This window comes from Teleopsis dalmanni, chromosome X (genome assembly GCF_002237135.1).
Source record: "Teleopsis dalmanni isolate 2A chromosome X, ASM223713v2, whole genome shotgun sequence".
Taxonomy (NCBI): Eukaryota; Metazoa; Arthropoda; class Insecta; order Diptera; family Diopsidae; genus Teleopsis; species Teleopsis dalmanni.
This window is the reverse complement of record NC_051848.1, coordinates 12,994,547-13,014,104: the sequence shown is the minus strand read 5'-3', so window position 1 is coordinate 13,014,104 and position 19,558 is coordinate 12,994,547. Positions and strand designations below refer to the sequence as shown.

The 19,558-nt window shown below is 30.3% G+C and overlaps 1 protein-coding gene and 1 long non-coding RNA gene across 3 annotated transcripts; one reads left to right on the top strand and one right to left on the bottom strand.

Moving 5' to 3' along the window:
- Nucleotides 1-3,226: 3,226 nt before the first annotated feature.
- LOC119689234 (ubiquitin-conjugating enzyme E2Q-like protein 1) lies at nt 3,227-17,503 on the bottom strand. 2 transcript variants are annotated; one of them, XM_038104020.1, is made up of 6 exons: nt 17,489-17,503; nt 16,874-17,395; nt 5,942-6,271; nt 5,719-5,884; nt 5,210-5,559; nt 3,384-3,468 (listed from the first exon to the last, which is right to left on the bottom strand). In XM_038104020.1, the coding sequence occupies exons 3-6, from the start codon at nt 6,079-6,081 to the stop codon at nt 3,384-3,386; spliced, it is 741 nt and encodes a 246-aa protein (XP_037959948.1). In that variant the 5' UTR covers nt 6,082-6,271; nt 16,874-17,395; nt 17,489-17,503. The 2 variants fall into 2 exon arrangements, with proteins under 2 accessions (XP_037959949.1, XP_037959948.1); XM_038104021.1 differs by lacking the exon at nt 17,489-17,503 and having other exon boundaries at nt 3,227-3,468; nt 16,874-17,446.
- On the top strand, nt 7,233-8,009 carry LOC119689236. The gene is made up of 3 exons (XR_005253384.1): nt 7,233-7,316; nt 7,401-7,572; nt 7,663-8,009. It is a non-coding gene; the product is annotated as an uncharacterized LOC119689236 (long non-coding RNA).
- Nucleotides 17,504-19,558: the final 2,055 nt, after the last annotated feature.

Below are 19,558 nucleotides of genomic sequence, written 5' to 3'. Positions count from 1 at the left end.
ATTTGTTAATAAAATTTTCACAACATAAATGTCAAGTACGGCTTTGGGTCAGTTGGTTAAGGTGCGCTGACTCTGAGCTTCAAATTTGACAGGGCACGAGTATCAGTATCGATTCCTGATACTTGCAGTTATAATATATATAAGAATTATTTCCAAGATCACTGATGATGGGTATTTAGCAATACTCGAAACAGCTGTATGGTCAAATAAAAATTCAATTATTTAAAATAATATAAAGACAAATTTTGTTGTTGTAAATACCACAGTTTATCTAAAAAAAAAATTGTCACTTCTTCATATTGACGTTAAAATCAAATTTAATAGATTAATATTACCAAAATACGTAGTAGTACTTAGTGGTTGCAAGAAAGATTCTATTAATTTGTCAACTTATTTTTACAGGAATCATAGTCATCATAAAATCTTAGAAAGCAGAGAAAGTTTCATTCAATTATTTCAATATTGCTGTCAGTTCGATCAAGAATATATATATATATCCATAAGCACGGCAAGTACTTATATCCAAAGGTAAGAATTATCATAATGCTGTGCAGATTTTCGCTTTTCTGCAGATTTTGTTTACTTTACAAATATATGTTAAGATTTATAGCAAAGCAATTATTTATTTTACATATGATTGTAAAAATATCTAGATCCAAAGTTCACGTTCAAGAAATGTTTAAATATGGTGGCACTGATGTATATATATGTCCATTTTATAAATCATATATTAAGTTACAAACCACTACGGAATGCACACAACTGTGTTTTCCACTTTCTTTCTTTTACAAATATAAGCAAATCATTATAATTGTATTAAAACACAAGACCCCTATAAAGCCACTTGAAAAAAAGCACACATTTTTTTTTGAAATAACTGTATAAAATTAGATTATTTAAATTTCTCTAACTCTTGAACTACCAGTCAAGATTTGTCTCAGAAATTGTCGAGTATACGTCCTGGGGCAACTAGTTTTCGATGACCAACTAGCGCTCAATTCGATCAGTATTATTATTACTATGCCAAGTGAATTTGGTCCAAAGTAAACTTTAAGATGGTCTTCTTGTGATACCGTTTCTTAAAGTTTCCTAAGCTGATCCAAACTAATTAAGGCTAATGATAAACGTGATTCATAACCCCAGATCTCATTCGTTAGAGCGAAACTTGTACCGAGGCATTGGTGCTGAAGTTCAAATAGCCTTAGAAAGTAAAGCCTCACATCTAAGTTAAATAAAACTGATGAGATATAAGGCAGGAATTAAAAAAAAATGGGTGGGCCACATTTCCCATTAACACGTTTCTCAACAGTCACAGAGTACAAATTAATGCCGTGTTTGAAAGTCAATCGAATGTACACACACACAAGTGCCATACACCCATTCTAATAGGGATAATACTAGTAGGTCTCCTTGTGTTACGACAATAACGAAAACAAAATAACAAATATCTTACACATATATTTCACACCGTATTTCACAAAGTCTATAATTACAGAAAAACTACAATTACACAAAAACTATAATTATCAATCCTGTGATAATTAACAGGAGCATATCCAGCGATTAATCTGGATTCTTAAACATCATAGAAAAATTCTTTCCTGATTTTGTTTGGGGGTAAACAACACTTGGTCGTGCAGCACTTATGATATTCAATTCCGGAAAATAGACCCAGGAAGAGAGTTAAGGCTTCCTCTTTCTTTTTATAACTTTCACGAACAATAATTAATTTAATTTAATTAAGTGTATAATTGCTTCAAAGTAGCGTTTAGTAGTGTTTTTTGTTCGTTAACATTCATTCATTAGAAATTCAAAAACTTACCTTATCAGAAATAAAACAAGTTAAATCTTCACACATAAAAGTACATCTTTATTTGTATAGTTTATATATTTGATTTGTACACGAACCGTTCAGTAATCAAACAAATAAATTCTTAATTTCAGCAGTCAAGAATTTTATGAAAATCGTTTTCTGTTTATACATATAAATAAATTATAAATTACTTATCGCTTTTTTTATTATATTATAAATACTTATTCTTTTGGTTACAAACAATCACTAATCATATAATCTAAAACTTTTGGAAGTTTATGGGACGAAATTGACTCACGAGCACTTGAATGGAATTGATGCTTTGGTTAGCAAATATAGCAACGTATATAGAAAGAGGATTCGTTAAGGATACGATTAATATGCAAGTTTAGAAGTTTTAAATTTAGTTTAAATTTATATTTTCAGTAGCCCTATATAGCCCTGTAAGGCTATATGTGACTATATAGTTATAGTTAATAAAAAATTAAATTTAGTTTTATAGTTTAGTTTTAATATAAAAACAAAAATTTATGTAAGTTAGAAATGCAAAAAAAGTAATACAAAATGGAGATAGTTCTAATACATTAGATGCTTGTTCTTAATAGCATAGATTTTTTAAAATTATTTACATATATAGATAAAATGTATTTTTAGAAAGACCAAAAACATAGCTGAGCAAGTATTTTTGGACATACTTAAAACTAAGTTCAGATACCAAACGGCTCACACACATTAAAATATGTATATTATTAAAATTTATACACAGATACATATATAATAAATATATACATATAGAATTTGTTTGCTTATTTCAATAATATAATTTGTTTACTTAAATTTGTATTTTTACTAGTTTAAGTTTTAAAATAAATTTCTTTAATACTTTTTTGTTCAACATTTATATCCTAAATGATGCAAAATTATTTAATAAAATTGTGTTAAGAATTTATTTTTTTGAAATTAACGTGTTTTCTGGTTTTTCATTTGGTATATATATATACAGGATTAATTGCTCCTGTTAATAAATTTTTATGTTTTGCACTTTGTTCCAAAGTACTAACTCTTTTTGGGAGCAAACGCGTTAACTTTTCTTTAAAAAATAATGCACAAATTTAACATTTTACAACGAATTCGGTTGCAATTTCATGCTTTTATACATATTTAATAAATTTATTTAATAATCTTATAAAAATCGTTTGAAACATTTTTTTAACAGCATTTGAATAAATAATTATAAAAAACAAATGTAGCATATTTGAATCAAGTTCGATTTGTTTAAATAAATATATATTTTTTTGATTAATAAAATTATTATATGCATTAATTTAATTTAATAATAGTTCAATCTTGTTGTCACTCTTGCTAGTAACTGAATGAATGAAAATATTTTTGTTATCAATAAAATATACAAAGTATGGATTATTTTTTTATTCAACTAAGAGTTTACCAAAAGTGGCAACAATTAATTTTTGGCAGCAATAATGTTGCACATTCTTAAACATTTTTGGATATACATAAAAAACAAGTTATATCTTATTAAAATACAATAACAAAGTAAATGTTTCTATATTTAGCCATCTGAAAGTGCTGGTGTGACCCAGCCGTATTTCTCATGTGTCCGCACTAAGGAACGGAAGGATTCTTCTGCAGTACGTCTGTAAGTAAACAAAAAAATTTTATATAAGTAAACATTTAAGGATAATAGATATTTTTTGAAATTTAAATTTGTTTTTATTAATAGATAATAAAAGATAATTATTTAACAGATAATATTTTCAAATGATGATCAATATTTAGCAAGACTCGCAACTGCTGTATAGTCAGCAAAAAAAAAGCATATAATTAAAAATTATATTTTTAGATTTAAAACTTTTTAATTATAACCTACTCTCGTCCGCGCTTGATAAAGGGATACTGAGACATCACAATCCTGAGTTACTAGATTCAGGCTTAGGCTTATAAGAATTGCATTTTACTCACCCCAAAACATGGTGGAGAAATCGGTTATGAAAATCGGTTGCCTTCATAAATGTGTTCGGGTGATTTTAAAAAATATTACGAGGACTATTGGAATCAAAATGGATTTTGTACTTACTTGATGAGGATTCAATTCTCGTTCCCATTTACCTGCCTACCTACTAATTTTGGACAAGAAACAAATTAGTCAGCTACTTAAGCCTTAGTTTTTACTTCAACTAAGGCTTAACCTGCTCAGCACTACCGTATCTGTACTGAAGGGACACTGCGAAATAGGGAGGCATGCAATGAGACTGGGTCTACCCTATAATGATTTTTGTTGAGTTTCAGTGTCCTTCTTTAGCTAGAAGAAGATCTGAATGAGCTCTCATCCTGTAATATTAGGGACTTGGCGAAGTTTATAGAATTGTCAGGTTGGTTTTCTTTTCCTAATAGGGGAGTCGTTACCTTTCTCAGCGTTGGCTGAGAAAATCTATGTACGTACCAATGCTATTCCTATGGTACCACAATGGGCTATCATTTGAGCTCAAGTGGGCTTTTTGGAAACAAGGCCACCACTCCAACCTACCTACCTACCTGCTGACCTCCGCTTTTATTTGAATATAGATCTTTGGATATAAGGCATAACTTTTGATCACGAAAAAAAGTGTATTCATTATATTATTTTAAGGATCTCCGAAAAACTGACAGCAAACTAATGCAACTATATTACTTGATTTGATGACTACATTACACTTATTAAGTATGATTTAGCTAGGGTTTAGAGATTAACATAATCATACTATCGCTCATTTTGTAACTAATGCAATAAACATTAGGGGGAGTTTGATGCATGGTTGTCTAGAAGGTAAGCTCGACAGCTTTTAGAACAGCTGACAGTTGGAACAGCAAACTTTGACTAGCAGTATGTTGAATTTATACTAAACTGAACGCATTGAAAACATATCACATATATATTCGCTTTGCCGAATAGTAAAAATATTTGGAGTTACAACTTTTATTAAACAGTTTCTTATATCCAACTAAATATAATTGTTGTAGTAAGCCGTTTGGAAGTGATGAATGGAACTTAGTTGTCGAAGTTGACGAGTCACGAGTGACGTAGACCCAGAGGTTTTCAGAGCGCTCCAACTAAATGATTGTCTTCAGAACTAGAAGTGACAAGTTTTAGAACCATTAATCATCGACGACTAAATACCGTTCACAAAGCTATTGAATTAAACACATTTTTTCAAGAGCGCGAAACTACCTAAACTATAATGACAACAAATAAAAGTTTTGAATATTGCATTTATGTTCAGTTAATCACAGTGCATTCTCTTAATAAAATATTATCTATTTTTTAATATATTTTGCGTTTAATCTCTGGTTTTTTAAAATATATAATTTATTTTAGAAGGTTCTTCGTAGCATACATACCTATTAAATTCTTTCGTGCTCTTTGGTTTTCTAACAACCCGTCCTTGACCTTTCGCCAAACTAGCTGCAAACTGCATAATTACTGCTTCGACAGTGTAAGCGCTTGCCCAACCGCGTGGAGTTAACAACTCCATACATATGGCACCTCCCTCCATAACAAAACCTCTTTCAATGGGTGGTTCAGCTACTCGCATAAACGGTGGGGAAAATGGAAAATTATCCGGAAACACCAAATGTAACAATATAAATGGAATTTTCAGTTCCGCCATATCCTTGGCGAGCTTCGAATCAGGATCAATTATAAATAAGCGTGCATACCATTCAAATAAGTTATCACCAATCAATTCAACCTTTTAAATAAATAGAAAAGCATAGAGTGAACATAGGTTAGGTTAGGTTCGGAAGGCGCGTGCTGACAGTTGTCAGCACATCCACTCGGAGGCATATATTGCCCATTGTGATATTGAGTGAATATAAGTGAACTTGAATTAAAAGAAGACTGAAATTACCGTAAATACAGGCTGTTTTGTGCTGGTTTGCATTTTAACAATTTCCTTGTACTCCTTCATTAGACGACGCGCTCTAATACTGTTATCTGGCATAGAGAGGCTCATTTGAGTTAAACTTATAGTAGCCATCGATTCCTCACCTTTTGTGCTTGTGGCTGGGGCAACTCTATACAAGTATTCATGATATTAAGTGAAGAAGTGTATATATTTTAGATATACTTACTTGTTGTCCTGACGCCGTCCACGTCTATTAGGTGAATCTGCAGCTCCTGTTGCATTTGCTTCGGCTGCTTCGACTTTATCATTGCCTTTGAAAAACTTACGAATAGCAGCAGTAACTTTCTCTTTGGAGCGAGAGGACATTTTTATTGACTCACGTTGCCAAAACTACGTAAAGATTTACGACACCAAATTTTTTGTTAGTCCTTGAATGCTTGTTGTGGATTCTCACGTATGACGGTTGTAGTCTGCCGAGATGTATAAAATTGCAAAGGTCTCAGTCTTCGTTTGTTTTTTAATAATCTAATGTATCAGCGTAAGAAATGCAACGAAACTGTAAAGAAAGGTGTGATAAATTATAATAAAATTGTTCAACCTATATTATGCGAAGACCATTTAAAACAAAGTATAAATAATTGAACTTTAAATTTGTTTCTCGACCTGTATATCTTTTATAATGATTTTTTGTTTATTTTTTAGCTGACTATAGGTCACGTTTTTCTCCAATAAAAATTAAAAAATCCTTTATTGATGTTTTTTTAAATCATTCTATATTTCGACTCTCTTTGAAAATCATTATCAGGATCATGTCCTAATAAAAATAAAAATTAATAATATTACATTCCATTAATCTAATTACTTATTCTATTGTCCATATTGTCCATATTAAATAGTTTAAATTGAAATAAATTTAAAAACAGAAGTACGTATTATCAGGGACTCTTCATACTACAGCAGAAGATTATATAGAGCAACTTAACTTTGATTTTTTTAAATTTGAAGTATTCAATTTAATATAGAAAAAAAATGCTACATTGACATAGACTTCATAGTCAAGAACAAAATACTTTTCAGATATATTTTCGCATATGTATTTATAGATACATGAATTCGTTTGAATAATGCGTATGTCAGAGATGTGCATGAGGGTGTACTTATAGTTCCAGAAGCACACAGGTATACTCCCCAGACCAACTGCTCAACATAGATGACCAAATGCCGCTAACCCCTATTGTCAGGGATTCGGGTTGTTATAAGAACAATAATTGAGAAAGTAGATGTTTGTGATGTAAATAATAATTAATAAATCTTAAAATACAAAAATTCAGTAATTCAGTTCAGTAAATAATTGCACATATTTTGCAGAATTATGGACTTTGTTTATTTTCAGATTAAAGTAAGTCCATTACATTCGACAGTCGACATCGCAACATTATAAGAAATAAGTTATCTTCTTTTAAGTAATATGTAAAAACAAGAATGCTATTTTTATTTTCTTAACATTCCAGCATTTTCGACCCAAATAATGAAATACGTAAATTTGACACAATTTCCTTATCATGAAGTCACATTTAAAAAACGAAATTGTCTCGAAAGAGGTAAATGTATATATAATAAATAATGCAATTAAAAATATGCAATATGTAATGAATTTAATTTTCTTTTCTCTTTTTTTGTAAAAGGTAAATAAAAAGGTTGGATCAAAATTGCAATCTATTGACAATGTATGCCAATAGTTTAATTCGTCACAAATTCCAATATCGACGTTTTTTGTCCGGAAATAAAAAATTGTGTAAATGCCTGCCTTTCACTAACAGATTTTACTTTGTGATGTACGACTGTCATTCCCCGACGGTAGGTCTGCAAATCTCGTTCTGTTCAACCATAGTATAGAATCAAAGCTAGCAAAGCAGTACAAAATTCAACTGAGTTTTTGTATTTCAGGGCACCTAAAAATGGAGAGGAAATCAAAACGGGAGGAAGTGAAATTGCACATTAACTAAATAAGAAAGAATTAGGTGCTCCTAAATATATACAATACAAATAGAACACAAATAGAAAACTATAATGGGTTGTGAAAAATTTAAACTACCATTGTCAAGCTAAAATTTATCGAGAAAGTAATTCCTACTTAGCAGAACCAAGATAGACTTAGCACAAGTTACGTTAACGCTGTCAAGCCACTGACCAGTGGGTATTGGACATCCCATTCCAATAAAAAATGCGGGAGCTGCAAAGAAGAAGAGAAAAAAGTAGCAACAGAACTTTTTCTTGCTAATGCTTATAACATACTTGGCAATACTCGAAATAGCATTGTATGGTCAGCCAAATTTAAATGAACTAACTAAAAATTTTTATTGTTGTTTCTTCATTACTGTTTGAACCGTACTGGATTGCATTTGTATTTTTTTTATTCTAATTTCCTTTAACAAAGCTACTGAAAGTAGGTCTCCATAACTATTTTTTGACGTAAGTTTTTGTAGCATGTAGCCAAATAATATTTAATAAAGATTCCTTGAAAGCCTTTATATTGAAACAAATATTTAATAAAAGAAACGCTGTTACTCTATATTGTGTATACCTTTGATAGAACATATTTGTATCACTAATTCTCATGGTGTAGGCAGTGGTAGAAGTCCTTAAACAATATCCAAAGTCCTGGTGTAGACAATTATCTAAAATCCTGCAGTTTTAGGCAACTCTATCGCATTTGCAGTTGATAGACACATTGGATCACATTGTAAAGTTCATAAGAAACAGAATTGTAGCTACTTCAGTTGTATATATTTTTCACGTATTTTTGGATGGTCGTCTAAAAAACTTGTTGATTTCATTAACATACTTATTATATGTTAATTACTTGATTTATATCAATCTTGTGCTATTTATCATTGTTGGGAACAACATTTATATGAGTATATCGTACTCAGTTAGTACGATATCTTTTTGTTTCATTTGTTTTCAGTGCTTTCAACAAAATGAATTCTTGTTGAAATAAACATAGTTTTATCACAACGCAGTACGCAATGATCCCATAAAATTGATTGACCTTTTAAGAAGACTAAGATGAAGAGTTGAGGGGCATGAAACGGACTGCCAATCTACCTATTAACTTTATTAAATTTAAATTTTATGACAATAGCATCGGTCATGTAAAACTCAATAACTTAAAATTCCTCTTTATGCACAACTCAAGCAACTCAAGAGGTGTGGTGCCAAAAGGAGAGATTATAGACGTGGAGAAAGGCAGGAAGAAGTGACACATTGCTACTGTAAATTTTTTTTTATTAACTGGGTATATATAAATAAACCAACCAGACGAACACATCGAGACAAAAACAGAGAACTGAGAACTGAGAACACCAAACACTAAAACAGTGAATACAGAACACAGAACCATACAAAGAGCACTTAGCGCCGCTTACATACTTATTTGCATTTTGCTTAATACTGAGGATGGCACAATGGCACATGGAAGTGTGACACATCTAAATGCAATAAATCTCGCAATTTCTTGCTCGCTGCGCGCCGCTGTCTCGTGCTGGTTCGGTCGATGTAAAAGTTCTTTGTTACCACATGTATGCATTATGTATGGTGCAGTAAATTATCGCATTTGGTACACCTCAAACTGCACCGTACGCTAAATACGCGCATGTAGTGCTATGCATATACCATAGCTGTGCGCGGACGGACGGACATGGCCACAAGTGATATTAATTATTTAACATTTCACAACAATTCTTTACTTTTTATCCAGATAAAAGAAGAATCACTTAACATTGTGCAAATATATGTACGAGTGCAGTTGTGCAAGTCTACGCAGACTACATTTTTATATATGCACAGACATAAATACAGTATTGTTCTATATAGGCTTTTTACTTTCACAGAATTACGTGTACGCGTATACATAGTAAATTGGTGCGCATTTTCTTGGTGACATAAATGTCTTACCGGGTCAGACGATGTTGGAAAGCTTCCCCATAAATATAGAATAAGAATCATTGTTTCTAATCTAGTCTGAATGGATCCAGCAATCTTGTATTGAGAAACCATTTACATATATACATATGTATATATATATACATTTATGCCATTTATGCCAGCATATAAATACAAACTATGTAGCTCTTTCTAACCGAGCTGAGTGATCACATGTCAGTCCGGAATTCAGTTTCGATCAAAGAGGATGAAACTGTCAGACCAGACAACAATTAACTATAAACAATCCGGAGCATTAACACAAAATGCAACAAAACAGTAATCTTGAAACACATTCCAATCCTCAAAGTAATTTAGCAACTCTGGAAAAACAGTCAGAGAAACCGCATGAGTCAGGACTCTCCAATTGGGCTTCATTAAAGATGCGAAATAATATAATGGAAAAAAAGAGTATTAAAAAAATTTAAAAAAAAAAAATTTATATAAATAATATATATAAAATTATTAAATAAAAATTTAATTGTTTAGTGTATGTAAGACATGCTCGTATGCGAAATTAAATTACAAACTTAATTGAAACCAATTAATTTTTTTTTGTTATCCCCACCTTATCTCTTAAATTGCTCATAATGAAGAGATTGCCCTATTAAACGAAATCAAACACGATTTTTTTTTTAAATCACAGTTAAATTTATTAATTGTTTAAATTTAAGAAAAAATAACTTAAGAGACAAATTTAATAAGCCAATATAGTAGAATGATATTTAGGTATTTAGAAAGATTAAACACAACATCAGAGAGATTATATTTTAGGACTGATATAGATTATATGAATGGAATTGTTAATTAGTCCTATAAATTTTTAATGAAAATTTCTTTTCATGTCCTTTTATAAGAAGGTAAGTTGGTCTAAAGAAGAGCCGTAGAGTGTACCACTTTTTCGTTTGTAACAGAAAATGTAGACAAAAAATAGTTTCTCTTAAATTGGTAATTTGTTAATTAATCAAGTAATTTAATATTCCCGTTTGTTGGTGACAACTACAAGTTTGGAATTTGGAATTTTGAAGACTTCACTCTGACATTAATAACATCAAAACTAAATATAAGAGAACCATCTTCTGTTCGATTGTAGATATGTTGAAGTATAAAAAGTCTATTATTGCATTACCTTACTCCGCTGGGACAATTTATAGCAGTAGTAAGCTAAAAATACAACTTTATGACACCTGCATACGGTCCCTATACCCGATTGTGTTATTATGGATTGAGAATTGAGTATTTTTGCTTGTTAGAAGTTTTTATCACAGATATTTATAAGATGAGATGAAGGGTACATACTAGGTACGTTCCCTTATTTTTAATTAAATATAATGATTTTTCGATCTGGAGACTAGGGAACTAATTAAATGGCAATGAATATTGAAATTATTAAAATGTTAGCAGATGTTACATAAATTTATATCACACCTTATTCCAAGGGAGATAAGACATGCATAAACCCCAACAAGTAAAATTATTGTAATACAACAAAAACTGGTCAACTGACTGGTTGAGATAGTGGGCTTGGGAGTAGATATTGTATATCTGTAGTAAGTTGTTGCATAATACTTTATGAGGTAGAACCAATGTAAATTTCGAGAAGTCGAAATTTTGGTTTGATAAAGCAGCTTAATGTATAAAAAGGATAGATAATAAATCCTCAACAAAAATTATCATTACTGGGCTGTAGCAGAGTTGATGAGTAGTGTTCACTTGTCATTGAAAGCAATAACAATTCTGTTGATATGCTTGTCCATAAGACATTATCTCGTTTAATATAAAATTGTCAGTTTCTCAAAAACGACTTTAGATTAAAGTCAAATTATTAAAGATAAAAATTAGCGGGAAAAAATGTGTGCTGTTTTTCTTCATTTTTATTTATAACAATAACAATAATTGGATATATTAGACATGACTGTCATGAATCTATCCTGACTTTAAGATAGGAACTATTTAAAGAACCACAGAAATGGGCTTTAACAAATGCATGTATATAAATTAAACATAGTTAATAGTATCTTTAAAGAGTGAAAGTGAAGTGTAAAAACTGAAAGCAATTCATTTATTTGTATAACCAAAAAACTGTTTCGGTTATTGCAAAATATTCATTACTGGCAATCTGTGAAAAATATTATTGAAATATATTTTACGACAGATCACAGTTGTAGTTGAATTCAATTACTTCCAGAATTACGAATATTGGTAATTTGTACTTTTAGTTATAATATATATATGTATACAAAGTAAATTCATATGGTTTTGTCGATTATTTTTAAGATAAACGATATTACTAAACTTTTCGTATTATAATACAATAATGTTAACAAGCTTTAATAAGAAAAAATAAATATAAATTTAAAGCTTTAATACATCTTATATTGTTATCTAACAACAGCTGTTTTATACATCGGCTATTATACCTATATGTATTAAGAGTACTTAGGAGAAATATATACTGCATTACACAAACACTTGAAATATCTGATTTATATTATAAATTACTTTGGTTAATTAACTTGAATTATTATTTAATAGTTGCCGTGAATAACGCAGTTGTGTGAAATAAAATATAGAAGACTATTGGAAAATCACCAATTCCATTTCACTTATTTTGTTATATATTAATATCCTTCATTTGTCGCTAAAGGGAACATTTTCTCAATACAGTAGAGCTAAATTATTAGTTTTATGTTAATGGGTTAAGTAGACAACCTCAGTCTGTTCTACTCCCTTAACAAGATGCGACTATTTGAACCAGCCGAATGCCGCCTCTACTTAATAAGAAATTGTGTTACTACCTAGCTTATACTGCGTCTGGAGAATACAGCGTCAAGAGGATACTGTATCAAGAGATCTCGAGTTCGTCTGTTTGTTCTACTCTCTTAATAAGATGCGACTATTTGAAGCGACAGAATGGCGTGTCTGCTTAATAAGAAACTATGTAACTACCTAGCTTGCACTGCGTCTGGAGAATATAGTGTCAAGAGGATACTGTCTCAAGAGATTACGACTTTGTGAACAATCAGGAACTTTGCGATAAATGATATTCCGTATTCATATTAAATAAATTATTATTTTTAGCGTACTATGGAAAAGACCTATTCAAGTAGTGAACCACCTAATTGAGCGGAAAAAATACGTGGTAATGACATATAGCGTATATATATTTATTCTATTTTTTTCTTTAACATCTATTTTTTAGCTTAACAATTTTTGTCGGTCTTGTTTCTCTAACAATGTCATCTTAATTGTTTTCGAGAGGTTAAGAGCGCGGTAAAAGGTACTACCATTATTATCTACATATATATTAAAGTCAAAAAGGATGCTTAAATATTGTTTTACTCATATTTGACCTTGATTTGTCTTCTCTTATTTTATAAGTGCGATACAAATGTGTGCATGTAGTACAATTAAGTCAGCGTCACCGCCTACACAGTCCACATAAAATGGTAAAATTAGACTAAATTATTTGCAGCAAAATATCCTGTTAAACGATTTAACTTTCATATGTATTTTTAAATGCTGTCGCTTACCTAAAAGGATACAATAAACACGACGTTTTAACATCCATTGTTGTCACTCTTACTCATTTAACTACGTTGGATAGATACACGCAAAACATATGCTTATGTGGGCTTTTACGTCAGTCGGGAGATACATGTGAGCATACCAGCAGCCCAGCATCCCAGCGTCACAGCCTCACAGTATCCCAGCGAGACAGTGAATGTGATGACGAGTTGCTAAGTGTGTTTTTGAAATCTCAATCATCACTGTGCAGCGCCGAAATTCGTGTAAACACGAAAATAGGATTAGTACGTTTTTTTTTGGGGAGGTCATATAGCTTTTTCTAACTGGGTTGTATAAGGATTGTATAAACTTTTGCACAAACTTTCAGATACGTGCATAATTTTATGGACTTTTTCACGCGGACACACATTGCTTTGTTGTTCGCAATAGGAATTTTATTAATATTTACGACAACTGCTGAGAAGTGCAAATAATAAAAAACCTATTGCTGTATCGCCAACGGGTAAGTCAGATGAAAAATGAGGTTCATTTTAATATGACTTAGAGCCCAACAATTTTAATTACTGTTAATGTTCCTGCGGCTTGTTGGATAAGCCGAAAACGTCAGTAAATCTTGTTAACTCTTATTGACATTTTCTGAGTCGATAAAACATCTTTAAGGAATAATAATAAAAAGTCAAGTTTTTATAATAAATTTTACATAATTAAATACAATTTTCTATTTATTATTTAATGTTTTATATAAATGAATTAATATTTAAAAATTAATTTATATAAGCAAATCCCCAAAAAAGATTATATATGCTGGCCATAATACGAATACATTAAACAGTAATTGTTTGCTTTTCCTTTTCGAAAAGGTTGTTCATTCGACTTCTTTCAGCAACATAGTATCTGTTAAGAGTGCTAACTTAATTCCTACGTTTCTCTAATATTTTGATGCTATTTTTTTTTAAGAATAATTTAACTATAACCACAAAGTAAATTTTAATATCGGTAAACGCATCATCAATATAATAAATCTTTTCCTAGAATTATATTTTTAGTTCTGCAATTAAGTAGTAGTCAATAGGAGTTAAATCCGGAAAATACAAGGGAATAGATGGAAAAAGTAATTCAAAGTTCAATTCATACCAGTTAATCATTGTTGAATCGACTTATAATGATCTTGAGGAAAAGTTATTTTTTTTTCTTCACTGGGTATCGGTTTAATAATCCTAGTAATAATAATCCTAGATAACATTTGCTATAGATTGATCTTTTTTTTAAGTGATCAATGAATAACATACTAAAAAATAAGTTTCCAAAAAAATAGAGTGCTTTGAGGCTTTGAGTGACTTTTGGCGCCAGAAAAACCCATTTAACTTGTCAACTAAACGTTAAATTATAGATTTTGATACACATCATATGAAAACAGCTAGTAGCTCCTTCCGTACTGAATAATATTTTCATGTATAATGAAAAGATGCTATACCGAAGAATTAAAGGATCCGAATAGAAGTTAATAGAGGTATAGAAGTTAACAGCATTCTTAAATTTCAGTGTAATTTATGTATACAATAGTTACCTAAACCTCAACCTAACCATTATATTGCTGTAACTTGCTTGATTATTCCCCGAAATCTTATTTTGTTTGTGTATTTCGCAGGCAGTGAAAATTTGACGGGATGCTAAGCGGTACGTACTTCTAGCTGCTCTGAAAACAGTTAATTGCTTAGCATTATATTGAGTCATAAATTTAAAGTAAAGACTTATCAACTATTGGTTGGCCATCGATAATGAGTGTTAGTGGTAAATATCAGTTGAAAAACAGATATTTGTACCGTAGAACAATTTAATTTTAACCTTCGTTAAATTTCTGTTCATAACTTGCTAAATCGATTTTTTGTTGAGTCATCAATTTATTTTTGTTAAGATACCTATTCTTCTCAGCTGAATCCTGATGTTTTTATTTGGTATGTACAAAAACGTTACTAGAAACTACCAGTAATATCCGGTTATAACTCAAATACTTCATCGGTGGTTACTGCTGTCATCTCGACATGACAAGGTACTCAAACAGTAGTGATTATTTATCTCTTCCTACGAAAAGTAATATTTTATCTAGTTACTATAAAGTAGACGATTTCAACAGATTTCTTTGTTATTCATAACTTCAAGGTTTGCACTCTACAAGATACTTGCTTAAATAGCGATTATGTACGTTTGGAATATTATGAAGATGTCTCTGCGGATGTTTACTAGATAGTATTCTGAATAGTATTGAAATTTAACAATTAAAAACAAAAATATAATTAATTAATTCAATTATTCTGCAGCTGGTTTATGATTTCGTTCTAATACAAACACAGCAAGTGTATTTGTTAATAAAACTTTCACAGCAAATTAACAAAAAACTCCAGAAAAATGTGTAAATATAAAAGTCAAGTACGGTTTTGGGTCAGTTGCTAAAGGAGCGCTAACTTTGAGCTTCAAATTTGGCAGGGCACGAGTTCGATTTCTGGTACATGCAGTCTCAAAGAAATCATTTATAAATAATTAAATATAGGAAGACCACTGAAGATGGGTATACTCGAAACAGCTTTATGGTCAATAAAAATTCAATTAATTAAAATAATATAAAATGAATTTTTGTCGTTGTAGTTCTTTACTGTTTGAAAAAGCTCTTTGTTCTAATTTTATATATATATGTATATAATATTACTGAATAGTAATAGACAAAATTTTAGCTTTCATAGAATTTTGATTGAAAATAATCGAGAAGATATCAAATCAATTTAACTTTTTTTTTATTCTTAGACTTAAGTGTAGTTTCCAGGTTTGAACGAAAACTTAGGATTTGAGAAAAGAAAATATAACACTCATCCCTCAAAGAACAATTGAATGCATTTTGCAGTGCCAATAGGATTGCAATGAAAAGTCAAGATTGAAATTAGTTTCGATTGTTTTATTGCTTATAATCCTTCAGCATGCAATCAAGTTCAATGTCAAACACATCCTTCGAGGTTCTGGGCTTTTTAGTGCTTTATGGAAAGACTGTCGTCTTGTCATTGTATATAAAACGTATACTTGTATGTGTGAAAAAAAACCAAATTTGTTATCATTTTCGTCATCCACCATCTTCATCACCCACACACCACATAAAATGCATACACAAAGACTTCTTTTCCAAGTGCTATTCAGCGCAAGCATGCAGTCCTTCAGTCGCGTCAGTCAATAAAGTCGATTTAAAGACATATAAAGATATATTTTTTATTTTGCATCTTGACAGACATTTAACATTTTTTGGCATGTACGAGCGTACACAAACAATGCAGAATTTTCTACGTGATCCGAACTCGAAATGCGTCACAACATTGGCAAGGAGAAAGGGGATAACAAATGAATAAACATTGCACCCGGTAAAAGTCAAATCTTTTGCTAAACGCATATCAAATTCCAGCAAGGACAATAAGTAGCTCAACTCAAAAAAATAATAAAAAAAAATAACATATAATAGCCTATTTTTATTGAGGGCGTTGCTTTAAGGGTTTCCCTTGATTATCAAGTCCTTTTCAGATTAAATGATAATATTTATACACAGAAATAAAATTGTAATTGTAAATATAAAATATAAAATTGTTTAAAATTATACATAAAAACTTACTTAGTTATTCTCTTCGCTATAGCAAATTTTTGCAATATCCTTAATTATCCTTGAATCTGTGATGTTTTTGGTTTGTACTTCTTTAGCTATTTATATAAGTTGCCGTTTGCCTTGTTGTTGTGTTGTTTTGTCGCCAGGGTTTAGTTCGACTTTGCAAAATCAATGCGCTTTGCAGGAAAGTTGCTTTAAAAATATTTAATGTTGCACTTAAACCTAAACTATATTGAGCGTTTATGTAAACAATTGATACTGTTCAGTTTTTAGATGAACTTTTTTGAATTGTACTTTATAGATAACGGTATAGACGCGTAAATATTTCCTATCCCAGCGTCGGCGACGAGACACACTCGATTAACACACCACAATCGAAGCGAGTTGAAAGCAGACTGAGCTGAGCTGCTAGCACACAGATTTTTGCTCATATACAACAACAACAACAGCAAAGTGTACAAGTGGTGGCTACGCACCATAAAACAATTGTTATAGCAGCTGTTTTGTAACAGTGTTGTATGTATTGATTGTCTGTAAAACAGTTTATTGTTTAAAGAAAATATTTTAAATATTTAATAACACCAAAGCACAAAACAAAAATCTTTAATGAAATATTTTTTATACACGATCACAACAAATAAACACTGAACAAAGCGGTAGAAACTGAACAATATTACGTTATGAATACAAGCCAAATGTAGACTACGAATGTACAACACAGGGTTGTTTTTCAAACAAATTTTTGATTGCAATAAAATTTTCAAAAATCTGGCCTACTATTATCATGAATTTACAATTCACGAATAATATACGAATAAGAATATAGATAGTTAGATGAATTTTTTTCTATTTAAAAAAAAAACAAGTTTTTAATTATCGATATCGACAGGCATTCTACTACAGACGTTCAAAATGCTTGATAATGCTGAAATAGACAATTGCAGGATGATTCTGTACACTTGAATTTATCGAATATTTATTCATTAATTTTTATATGTTCTTTGAACTGTGCACACAGCTATGTGCTTTTTTTGTAAAGAATTTTTTTATTGTTCACAAATTATTTGATATTTAATAAATAACAGCTATAATATTTTTAAACATGATTTCTTTTACTTAATTATTATAAATAGTTTATTATATTTAGGAAATAGCGTTTTCGAGACAAATACATATCTTTATAAAAAATACATATCACAGGAGTCATAATCTTTCCCTTGATATTATTCACCAAGCCGTTCTCACCCACGAGCTATTCGTAGTAAAACTCAAGTAAAACACAAGTGAAGTACAAACTAAGAACATAATACAAATAAAGTGCCAAATTACGCTCTTTATATAAATTTTCATGGAACAGGTTTGTGTAAAATCTGGTGAGAACAACACTGCGTCGCAAATTAACAATACAAAAATTTAATTTCAAACCAAAACAGCTGATTCACACATCACACAAATTTTACTTGAAATAAAATATGCGAATAAAGTCTGTGCAGCATTTTCAAATTTGGACAGTGATGATACGCACTCTCAGATGCTATTATTTACTCGAAAATTTGCTGGTGGAACATGCTTGTTACACAGTGTTACTTAAAGTACCTCCGAATAGCTAGTGAAACAGACTTGATAATATGAAGTACAAATCTCCATAAATCCTGAAACTATAACTGTAACGCTTTGAGTTCGGAAACTAATTACAGCAAAGTTCGGTAGCTAAAGTAGATAACATGAACATTGTATTATGGTAAGTCCGCTATATAATCTAACTTCTGATACATAAATTTTCAGTAATATGGTCATTCTTTAAGATCATTTCTAAATATATGCTTTTCTTAAACAGAATTACAGCAACCATATGCAGCTGTTTGATGAAAATAATTTAAGTTGTTTGTGTGCATATACGTATCTGGCAGTTTTCGAAATAGATAAATGGTTCACTTATAAATGCAACTGAAATGAATGATGTTAAAAACACTGAACACATTGAATTAAGAAAAAATGAAATTATTAACAAATATCTAACGTCATTGGTTTGAATATCTGAATAATTTATCAAAAACTGAATTAAATTAAAAATAATTAAATAGTTAAGGATATTATTAGGGGAAATTAAAAAAACATATATGTATATTAAAATCCATGTATTTGATTTAAAGCTCTTAACATCAATTTTAATCTCGCGTAAAGATCCGTTTTTAACTTAACAAAAGCAGTTCAACAAAAATTTAAGCAAGACATAATTATTCTTTTTATATACGTATTAAGGCAGTGTGGGGGTTCGAATATATTGATGGTAAATTGAGGGAAATAGTAAATTATGTAGGTATGGCAGCGAATGTTGGTATTTACCAGAATTTCGAATAGGGTAAATTAGATAAAAATTAGGTAAATTAGTTGTCATCATTGTGAGAATTTTTTTAAGATGTTTAATAAATAAATAAATTTGAAAACTGTTAACCAAAAATAATAAATAAGTGCAATAAATAAATAAATAAATATTTACATAAGTGTAGTGCAAAAAATGCCTAGGAAATTTCAATTTTCTTTACCTCAATTTACTCGAACTCGCACACGGTTTATGTGGTGTGAATTTTAATTTTACAACCCTGTTTTGCAATATTTAAACTTGTCGTTTTTTTTACTGTCTTTTATTGCATTTTACATTTCCATAGTTTTCATTTGAGAAGTATTCTTTAT

Excerpts from the sequence above, each read along its gene's own strand:
- LOC119689234 (XM_038104020.1), bottom strand. The coding sequence starts at position 6,081 with ATGTCCTCTCGCTCCAAAGAGAAAGTTACTGCTGCTATTCGTAAGTTT. Across the intron at positions 5,560-5,718 it reads CAAAACAGCCTGTATTTACG|GTTGAATTGATTGGTGATAA; the intron begins GTAATTTCAGTC and ends TTTATTTAAAAG. Across the intron at positions 3,469-5,209 it reads AGCACGAAAGAATTTAATAG|ACGTACTGCAGAAGAATCCT; the intron begins GTATGTATGCTA and ends GTTTACTTACAG.